The sequence below is a fragment of the Equus quagga genome, chromosome 1, assembly GCF_021613505.1.
Source record: "Equus quagga isolate Etosha38 chromosome 1, UCLA_HA_Equagga_1.0, whole genome shotgun sequence".
NCBI lineage: Eukaryota > Metazoa > Chordata > Mammalia > Perissodactyla > Equidae > Equus > Equus quagga.
In genome coordinates this window covers 86442540-86453601 of record NC_060267.1, presented here as the reverse complement: position 1 = coordinate 86453601, position 11062 = coordinate 86442540, and the positions used below count along the sequence as shown (strand labels likewise).

The window sequence follows — 11062 nt, the reverse complement described above, 5'->3', positions numbered from 1 at the left end:
CCATCATAAAGAGCGGGCATGCTCAGTGCCCATTATTATAAAGAGTGAGCATGCTCGGTGCCCATCATAAAGAGCGGGCATGCTCAGTGCCCATCCTTATAAAGACTGGGCATCCTCGGTGTCCATTATAAAGAGCAGGCTTGCTTGGTGTCCACTATAAGATTTGGATCCTCTGAGTTGGGGCTCCTCTCTTGAAGAATACCCCAGTGTGTGTGCAGGTGTCATCTGGCCCCACGGCATCACCCTGTGGGAACTGGAGCTGGGAGAATCAGCGCAAGGAAGAGCAGCTACTCCGGCTGCCGTGTGTACTAGAGTCGTTTGTCTCTGGCTTCTTGCGTCTTCCACCAGTGTCCATGAAACTGGCAGGCTAACCTGTTAGCTCACAAGCAGGGTAACATCTCAGTCGACTGCACAGTTCTTGACACCAGAAGGGCAAAAGAGACACTCAGTTTGGAAGAAATCGTAAAGGAAGAAGACTCTCTCCAAACACCAAATAATCTAGTCTTTTACAAAAAGGAAGACAGGAGGGTGAGGTGGTTCAGAACACACTTTTTGGCCACAGCAGGACCTGGGCTCAAATCCCAGTGCCAGCAGGCCCACCCAGCACTGAGTTGAGCACAGGATAAATCTCACAGAGGGGCCCGGCTGGCTGTGGGGCTGAGCTCTAGCCTGCGCACATCTATCGGAGCCACGGGTCCCAGCGGTGGGCCGTGGCATGGGGCTGTGTCCCCCAGAGGTGGTGCTCTTTCTAATCTGCCTATGGGGGAGGGTAGGCACAAAAGTCACATAAAAGTATGGTGCAGACTTGAGGCTACATATCAATGTGTGAGAGCCTGCGCCAGTTCCCTAACTTCTCCCAAATCCATTTTCTTGCCTATAAAATGAGGACCAAGATCCCATATTTCACAGAATTGTTTAAGAATTTAGAGAACTAATATGTAAAAAGAGCTTAGCACGACATCAGGCATGCAGGAGTTACTTGAATATCGGAAATATTATTTTTTCTTTCTTTCTTTATTGAGGAAGACTGGCCCTGAGCTAGCATCCGTGCCCATCTTCCTCTACGTTATATGTGGGATGCCTACCACAGCATGGCTTGGTGAGCGGTGCCACGTCCCACACCCAAGATCCGAACTAGCAAACCCGGCCAAAGAAGTGGAACATGCGCACTTAACTGCTGCGCCACCGGGCCAGACCCCGTAAATGTTATTATTACATTAAAAACAATAAAAGCCACAAAATTTAAAATACTGTATAGAGGTGCCGAGAGAGAAACTGGTTTGGGTACAATGCAGGACACTGGAATAGAGAAGGGGCTCTATTCAGGTAAACTAGCCAGAGAATGCTGCCTCTATCACTCACTGGCAGAACGATCTTGAGCAAGAAGTGGCTTCCCCCCAGGGAGCCTGTTTCCTCACCTGTGAAATGGGAGGATACCAGCGCCCGCCTTGGCCTGTGCGGACTTTTCACGGGAAGGACGGCCTGGCCCAGCCCATGGGAGATACCCACCCAGGGGGTGTTCCCCTCCGCATCTCACCCCAGCATGTCTACCTTGAGGAGCTCGGGTGCCTGCTTCTTGAGTTTCTCCATCTTCCACTCGTTCTCGCAGGGGTTGAGCGAGGAGGGCGGCGCGGTGCAGGAGCAGCGGCAGTCGGTGCCCGAGCTCACCGTCTCCACGGTGTAGAAGTCCTCCACCCGCGCCCGGCCGCTGCGCACGCGGCTGCACGCGTCCTTGCTCAGCGGCCGCATGATACACTTGCAGCGGCAGTCCGAGCCCTCCGAGGTCATCCGCACCTGGTCCATGTCGCCGAACACCTGCAAGAGCGGCTCCGGTGAGCCAGTGCTGGGGGGAGGGGAGAGAAGGCGAGCAGGCAAATTCCAGGAGCAGAATCCAGCCCCCCAGCCCTTGGAGGGTGGCGGTTAGAGGTGGCTGAGAAGCTAGCAGCCCTTACAAGGAAATAGAGGGCTTATAATAACAATAACAATTAAAATATTAATGGCTGCTGCGAAAAACAGTTTGGCTGTTCCTCAATAAATTAAACACAGAATTACCATAGGACCCGATAATTCTACTCTTAGGTATATACCCCAAAAAACTGAGAACAGGTATTCAAAAAAAAGACTTGTACATGAATGTTCACAGCAGCACGATTCACAATAGCCACAAGGTGGAAACAACTGAAATGTCCTTCAGCTGATGAATAGATGAACAAACTGTGGTACGTCCACACAGTGGAATATTAGTCAGCCATTAAAAGGAACGGAGTACTGACACAGGTTACAATGTAGATGAACCTTGAAAACGTTATGCTAAATGAAAGAAGCTGGTCACAAAAGGCCACATATTGTATGATTCCCTTTATATGAATGTCCAGAATAGGCAAATCCATAGACACAGAAAGCAGATTAGTGGCTGCCAGGATTTAGAGGGATGGGGAAATGGGGAGTGATGGCTTAATGGTCGCAGGGCTTCCTTTTGGACTGATGCAAACATTCTGGAACCAAGTAGCAGTGATGGTTCCACAACATTGTGAATGTACTAAATGCCACTGAACTGTACACTTTAAAATGGTTAAAATGCTAAATTTTATGTTATGTGTTTCACCATAATAGTAAAAAAATGGAGACCTTTCACTGAGCATTGAGTACATCCCAGGTTTCATGCGCGCCTCACCCTTTAATAATACCTGCGTATGGGGGGTATTGTTACCTCCAAAGTCCTTACCATGGCCTTCAAGGCCTGTGTGAGCTAACACCCTCCCCTCAACCCCTCTTCTTGCCACCTTTTCCTCCCTTGGGCTCACTCCACTCTAGCCTCAGGACCGTTGCAGATGTGGTGCCCTGAAACCCTTATCCCCCTGATATTCCCTTGGCTCATTCCCTCACCTTGCTCACACATCACTTCCTCCAAGAAGCCTTCCCTGACCGCCCACCTCCTGTTACTCTCTGTCCCCTTAGCTAGTGGTTTGTTTGTCTTTTTTGCACCTATTACCATCTGAAGTATTACAGCCACATCTGCTTCTTTTTTGTCTCCCTGACTCTCCTGGAGGCAGCATGAGAGGCAGGTCCTTTGTCCAGGTCCCTCCTGTATCCCCACAGCAGTGCCTGCCTGGCCTGTGGTAGGTGATGGATAAATGAGCCTACATTTTGCGGCCATGCTGGAGCACAGGGCTAGGAGCATGGCGTCCGGAGCCTGGGTTAGGAGCCATGAGATTGGGCAACTCAGCCTTTCTGTGCCTCTGTTTCCTCATTTGTAAAATGGGCTCGTGCCTTTTGGGGTGGTTGTGAGGATGTAATGAGTTAAAGAATAGGGCCCAGCACATAGTGTGTCTTAAGTGTGATAAAGAAAGAGAGGCTCACAGAGGTGAAGTCACATGTCCAAGATCACACAGCTTCAGCGTGGAAGATCCCGCTTTGGACCTGACTCCAGATTGAAATCACTGCTCTATGCTGCTTCTCCTACAGACCTGTTCCCCCACACCCTGTGTGACTTTAAACAGGTTATATAACCTCTCTGAGCCTTGTACCCTCGTACAATGGATGACTCTCCTGACCTGGCCTCCTCATGGTGAGGATAACATGACCTCTATTTAGTGGTTTCCCTCCCCTCCCCATTTTTCCTTCAGTCCCTCCCTGGGATACCACACACCTAGTGTCCAAGTGTGGTCACTGGTCACTGGAGGCAGCAGGACTTTGTGCCCACAGGAGTCAGCTCAGTGAGATCAGTGGCAGGTGCCAGGCTCAGTCACTGCCCCCAGCCCGCGTGCCCTGACACACTGGCTGGGCTCTGGGACCCCCAACCAGCCACTCCCCTAGTTGGCTCAGCCAGCCCACCCTGGGCTCCAGGCTCTTAGGACACAGCTATTCATGGCTCAATCAACAAACACCTCAGGCCTCATGGCTACTCAGCTCTCACTGAAGCCACCAGGACCCAAGTGAGTCTATGGCTCCCTTGGGCTTTCTGCCACGCCCAGAGCCTGTGTGTGTCCCCGGGCCCTCTGGGGAAGGGCTGTGGGCACTCCATTTCAGCTCTGAGCCATCAGACACCTGTTTGAGCCCCTGGCCTCTGCCAGACCCGGGGTGTTAGCTGGAGGGACAGAAGAAATAGATCGATACATTCTCCACCTTTTCAGCCATGAGAGAAGCTCACATAGCAAGCTCTGAGGGCACAAAGACAGCCATGAAGACTGCTCGGAGGAGGGCGCCCCTGGGGGCATCTTTAAGGAGGAGAAGGGCATTCCAGGGAGAGCAACTCAGACGTGGAAAGACAAGGAAGGGCCTGCACTTTGGGGGCCCGGAGGAGGGTCACTCTGGCTGGTGTTTGCAGGGAGCCTGGGGGGCAGCACGTAAGGCTGGGGGGCGGGGGGGGGGGACAGCGCCCAGCCCGGGGAGGGCCCTGAAAACTGGCTGAGGATCTTGGCTTCCTCCTGAAAACACGGGAGAGTTCAGGAAGGGTTTTAAGCAGGGGAGGGCCAGGATCAGATCTGCACTGTGGGAAGCTCACGTGGACAGATGGTGACTGCAGGAGGCCAGCCTGGGGCGCAGAGCCCAGGGAGGAGACATTTATTGAGAACTCACTGAGGGCTGGGGAAGTATAGGGCAGTGGTTAGGAACACGGCCCTGAGCCACCTAGAGTTGTGTGTGCTTGGGTAGATTACTTAACCTCTCTGTGCCTCAGTTTCCTCTTCTGTAAAATGAAGGTACTACGAGTGCCTACCTAACAAAAGACCATGTGAGGAATGAGAGATGGAACAACAGGAGTAGCTCAGTCCAGCACCAGGAGCACACACAGTAGTCTGTATATTGTGGCTGTTATTATTACTACCAATCGTCCTAAAAGGGGGCTGTTTCTCCATGTGAGTGCACTGTTAGATATTCCTAGCGGTGTCCCACAGATGAGGAGGCTGAGCCTGGAGCCATCGAATGACTTGTTCAAGGGGACTAGGGCCCAGGGTGGGTGGACTTGCAGTCCCCTGGGGGACGAGGAGGGTGAGGATGGGGCAGCTATGGGGGGAAGCTTTGTCCCGGGCCCTGTGGGTGAAGGGTCCTCCGAGGTGATTCTCTCCTGCAGTGAAGGCTGACAGCCGAGCTCAGGGTCCTGCAAACTCCTTAAATGGCCGCTAGTGCCTTAAGCCTACCTTTTTTCCTAGACTCTGGGCCCGCTTCCGTGCTCTGCTGGGCCCCCCAGCCACCGTCCCCCGACTTGCCCAGGGGGCTAGGAGCCCAGCGGGTGGATGTGGGTATGTTCCATGTGGCCATGCCAGAGAGGCCTCCTCCTCAGCCCCCCCCCATAATCCCAACCCCCGCCCCCCAGCAGCGGCCTCCGCATCAGACCACACCATTCCTTCCCTCCTCAGATGAGGTGCTATGTCCTGATGGGGGCAGCCAAGGCCCTGACACGGCCAGGGGTCGGAAGAGGGCCTCTGCTCCCAGCCTCTGCTGCCAGGAGCCCAGACTGGGCCCTACATCTGGTGATCACTTGGTCCCTTGGAGCTTGACCGGAGGCAGCAGAGCGCCATGGTGGGGCGCCAGCCCAGGCTCAAATCTCAGCTCACATCTCCTCCCTGTAGGGCCTTGACCCCTCTGAGCCTCAGTTTCCTCCTCTGTAGAATGGGGAGGATAACAGTCCTTTCCTCATAGGCGATTCCTGAGGCTGAAATGTCTCAATAAGTGCAAAGCACCTGGCGCCGAGCCTGGCACAGAATAACTACTAAGTGGTTCTCACTTTGAAAGTCGCTGCCAACAACCCTCTCTCACATTTGTACATCGTTTTCAACCTCTATTTGCTCTCACTACAACCCCATCTAGAGAGGAAAAATCTGAGCATCAGAGAAGACTAGCGGTTTGCCCAGGTCACACAGCACAGCCTGACTCCAAAATTTGGTTTACATGCTGTACCTCCCAAAACCGCCTGTAGTCACCAGGCAAGGGATTCTCCACCAGCAGCTGAGCTGGGACAGAGAGGGGGCGCTGGGTTGGGCCACGTGACCTGGGGCTCCCGCTGGGCCTGCCCCAACCTGCCCTTGGCATGAGTGCTGGAGTTGCTGCCAAGCAGGAAAGTCCCTCCCTCGGCCCCCATCTCTCCCTGCTGCCTTGCTCAGCACAAGCTGCTGCCAAAGCCCCCAGAAGTGGGGGTGGTTTGTGCTTAAAAAGGTCCCTAAGTGTTTGCAAAGAAATCCCACAGTGCGATGTGAGACGGGGTACTTGAGATTTTTCCGAAGAGGCATGGATAAATCTGGCCAGAAAGGGGAAGAGGGGGGTTCAAGATGTGAAATGTTCTAGAAATAGGACACATTCAAGTTATGTCCCTTTGAGCTCGAGTCTTCCCTCTCCTCTCATGGCCAGCCCAGACTCACGGAGAGGCAGTTTCCCCGTCCTACTGCAGGCAAAGACCACCCCTGGAGCCCACTACCGGCTGGACACCGTCCCCTAGACGCCCACAGACATCCCAAACTGGACCCAGCATCTTCTCCCAAACTGGTGTCTGCTCACCCTCCTGCCCAACCCGGATCTCTGAGCCTCCTTCTTACTCTGGACAACCCATCAGTCGTGTTCTTCTGGTTCTTCACCCTAAATATCTCCCATGTCTATCCCTCGCTCTCTACTCCATGGCCACAGCCTGAGCTCAGGCCGTGTTAACTGCTACGTGGACAATACAGTGGCCTCCTCTCTGCTGGATTAATCTTCCAAAAGCTCCTCTTTGATGATCTGTTACTCTCTTGCACCACAAACCTCTATGGCTCCCTATCACCTCCATGAGTTCTCCACTGAAGGATGTGCCTCAGAATTACCTGGGTGCACTTGGAAAATGCAGATGCCCTGGCCTTCCTCCACACCCCTCGACTCTGGCTCTCTCAGGCTCCCAGGGCCTCCAGATGCTCGCTAAAGGCTGAGAATGCTGGAACTCCAGGTTGCTCCCAACTCCTCAAGCTCCCTCTCTAGGATATGTGAGCGGCCCCAACCTGACTCTTTTGACCCTCTGTATTCAAGTCTGTCCAATGGGGAGGGACCCTGAAGTCTCAGAGTGTAGGCAGCAGGGTAGTGTAAGACCCCAAATGCAAGTGCTGGGCATGGGCCTTGGCACACTGGGCGCTCCTCAGGGCTTTATCCCAGGTGCCCCATCCAAATGGGGCAGGACCTTTGGTGGCCTAGCCTGGCCCAGACTCTGTGCACAGGAGGAAGACTCCATCGCTGTGTAGCCCCTGCCTGCTCCCGAGCCTGTTTCCAATTACACCACAGGCGGAAACTCCCCAAGCGGAGGAGCAGCAACACCTAAGCCCTGGGGACCCGCCTGGCCTGGAACATCCGATCCCGGCCGGGACACCACCGCCTGCTTGCTCCAGCCCCTCCTGCTCCCCTGGCCCAGCTCCCACAGGCCTGGGCCTTCCCTCTGTCCTCAGGACCAAAGACCCGCTTCTCACCCCTGGATGCATGGAGGATGTGAGTCGCCAGCAGCCCTTTCCCAGATGGGGAAACTGAGGTAGAGGTGGGGAATTCTCAGCCACATTCCAAGGACACACAGCCAAAAGCAGGTTCCCAGAAGTCCCTGGTGCCATGTGGTTACCTGGCTGTCCATCCCAACCTCCACATCGGGCAGCCCCTCTGAAATGCCAGGGGAGCTGTGATCTCCTTCTCCCGCTCGCAAGCTGGACAAAGCACTTCCTTAGATGGAAACTCCAAATCCTGTTTCGGAGAGACCTGCTATAAACACTAACACACGCTGAGCGAGGAGCTGGCTGAGATCGCAGAATTCTGTGGTGAGTCCTGGGGCTGAGCCGCCCCTGGACCCCTGAAAAGATCGTGCAGGAGGGAGGCTGGACCTCCCAGGAGCAGGAAGCCCATGGAACACTTTAGGGCCCTAGATAGACTTTAGGTCCCAGGCCGGTCCTCCTAAGGCCTCCCCCGCTAGAAAATAGGCCAGGCTTGGAAAGGAAGGACTGTTATGGGGGAGGGAGAGGGTGATAATGAAAACAGCTCTCTCCACTGAGCCAGCAGGAGTCCGGCTGTGCTGAGGAATGCGGAGTAAATTCACCCATCACTTGATTTTTATTTTTCCCAGCTGACTGAAATGGTGTGGGGTGGGAGGTGTCTGGGGGAGGGCTGTGCTGACTCCCCCAGCTGCTTCATTCTCCAAACTCTAGGATGCTCCTCCTCACCCCACCAGCCCCGGCTTGCCCTGGAACAACTAAACACACACCCCCCCCCCCCCCCCCCCCCCCCCCCCATCCCAGCCCCCCCCCTACCCACCCAGTGGAGAGAGTTGTTATCATTCCGCCCCCCCCCCCCCCCCAACCTAGCAAGTGTTTGGCTGACTCACTACATAAACAGGGTGTTGGGTTCTCTTTGTCTTTGCTTTGTTTTGAATGCGAGCCCTCCCCCACCAGCCCTATAGCCCTCTGCATGGCTCAGAGGATGCCCAAGAACAAACATTGCTCCCAGCCAGAGAGATGAGAGGTGGCAAAGCGGAGATCAGGTTATCTGGGGTTTTCGCTTACCTGTTCCCCACCTGAGCCAGGTCAAGGAATCCTAGAAGGCTGTATATGGAAGGGAAGTTAGGGAGATATTGTTTTTCAGATGGGGAAATTTAAGCCCAGAGACAGGCAGTGACTGGCCCAAGGTCACACAGACGAAGAACAACAAAAGGCCAGAAGCTAGGTTTTTTGATTTGTAAGCCAGCTGCCTCTCTATACATCCTAGTTTCCCCATCTGTAAAATGGGAATGCTTCTCATTCTCTCAGGGTCTTCAGAGGACAGGAGGACATGGTCAGGACTGCAGCCCACTTATTTTCATAGCCTGAGCTGAATCTTCAGGCTGAGCGTGTGCCAGTGCCCCCTGCTCATATACTTACCATGTGGCTAGTGGCTTCTGCCTGTTACCTGCCTGTGGACAGGGGAGCCTCACCTTCTACTTGGGAAAGAGGCTGGAGAGACACCAAGAGAAGTCACTCCTTGGCTCTCATACTATGTGAGCAGGGCCCTACCTCCTTTCTGCCCCTCCCTCACCCCGAGACCCATCCTCCTCCTCACTGGGTCATTTCCAGAACACCCTCAAGGGGTCCCTGCTCTGACTAACGCTAAGTGCTTGCTCTCTCTCCATTCTGGATCTCACCCCCTTTTGCAGATCCCTGTGGTAAGACTTCATAATTGCAGTATCATTTATTGGGCACCTCCTAGGTGCCAGGCAAGGTGCTCAGCATTTTACAGGCATGATCTCACTAATCTAGAGATCCTGACTGCAGGGAGTGGGAACGATTATTACCCCATATTTACCAGGGAGGAAGTGGAGGCTCAGAGAAGTAAAGGCCCAGGGTCATCCAGCCGAGAGGCGAACATGGGATTTGAACCCAGGTCTGCTTGACACGGGGAGCAGATCCTTTGAGCCACCACTGAGAACAGCTCAGGTCACTTCTGGAGACACAGGGTCCTCTAGAAGGTGCATCATATCCCTGGCAGGAGCACCAGAGGCCAGGCAAGTGGCCAGCCTGGGGGTCCCCAGCACGGCCTGAAAGCCTTGGCCCAGGGCCTACTGAAAACCTGGGAGTCGCTGGGCAGCAGTTACCCAGGGGCCTGCCCCCACGTGGGTCAGCCTCCCATGGAAACTTGGAGCCACATCTCCAAGCTGCTCCTGCCCAGCGCGCCTGGGAATCCCTTTTCTAGGCTGGGGACTGCATCTCCTGTCTGCACCCACCACCCCCAAGCTCCCAGCGCCCCCTGGCTCTAGGTTTCAGGGCTGATCTCCCCACACTGGATTGGGTCCCAGCGCCCCTTCCTGAGGCTCTGGGTCCCAAGCAGCCCTACCATCTCCAGCGCTTCTTGCCCCACGCGCTCCTCTCCCGGGGTCCTGCCCCAGCGGCTTCGGTGCTAAGCCGAAGATCCGAGGTCCCCTCTCCTGGTTCTCGGCTCTCGGCCCCTGACACCCTCCTGGCCCGCACCCCCAACCACAGCGCCCCCTCGTGCCCGGCTCCCCGCCGAGCTGCGCCCGGGCGGGAGGGCGGTGCGTACCTTACTGTCGGCGCGCACCGTGCCGGCGCGCAGCAGCAGCAGCGGCAGCAGGAGCAGGGCCAGGGGCCGGGGCCGGGGCCGGGGCCGGGGTGGGAGGGCGGCCGCGGCCATGGCGGGACGGGCACGGCGGGCACGGACAGCTGGCGCGGACGCTGGGAGGCAAGGGCCGCACTGCTAGCGAGGTGCCGCCGCCCGCTCCGCCCGCGCGGCGCGCCCCCCGCCGCTCCCCGCCCCGCGCCCCCTCCCGCGCCGCTGGGGGCGGAGCGAGGGTGGAGGGGGCACCCCGCCCCGCCCCGCCCGGCCCGCTCTCCGCGGGGCCTCGGAGTAGAGCCATCCGGCGGCTCTCCAAAGGGCATCCCAGCAAGGACACAAAAAAGGGTCTTGTTCGGAGCCCGCGGGAGCAGCGGGGGCGGTAAGAGGACCGAGGTCCCGTTCTGTGAGATGTGGGACCTCGGCGTGTCTCTTCACCACTTTGAGCCTCAGTTTCCTCGTCTGTAAACTGGGGCAAATAGTGCTTTCCTTTTGGAGCGGTCGTAAAGTTCAGATGAGTGATGTTTGTAGGGCAGGAGAACATTCGAGCTCTCCAAACACACCGACAGCGCCGGCTCCACCCTTTGCACGGCTCAGAGCCCTCTCTCCCGCGTATTCCATTGATTCCTCCCTCCAAGATCCCTCCTCAACCCCCAACTAAACTCCTGCAGCGCCTACCTTTTAAACACCCTCCCTTCTCCCCTCCTCAGGAGGGAGCGCCTTATTGCTCTGCTTCCTACGCAGCAAAACTTTCCCAAGGAGCCTACTCTGGTCTCCCCTCCTCAGTTTCCCTGCCCATCCCCTCACTTCAGGGGTCTTCCGTCTCACCATGGAAATGCTTTGTTGGGGTCCGCGGGGAGCTCCTGTAACCGAACCCAAGGCGGCACCTCTCTACCCTCCCAGCTCTTGATCACGCCTCCTTCTCAAACCCTTTCCTCTCTTGATGTCTTTCGGATTTTCCCTGTATCTCACCCCGAGCTCCTTCTGCACACCTCTGTGCACCCCCCCGGGGGGGGGGGGTGGACCCTCT

General features: G+C 56.0%; 1 protein-coding gene across 1 annotated transcript in view; it reads right to left on the bottom strand.

The window, feature by feature from the left end:
• The window catches only part of OLFML2A (olfactomedin like 2A), a 29117-nt gene extending 18911 nt beyond the window's left edge, over positions 1-10206 (bottom strand). The window contains exons 1-2 of the mRNA XM_046671526.1: positions 10003-10206; positions 1552-1815 (exon numbers count right to left, since the gene is read on the bottom strand). Coding sequence (XP_046527482.1) covers positions 1552-1815; positions 10003-10113 — 375 coding nt within the window. The 5' untranslated portion in view covers positions 10114-10206. The remainder of the gene's footprint in view (positions 1-1551; positions 1816-10002) is intronic.
• Between the last annotated feature and the right edge of the window lie 856 nt (positions 10207-11062).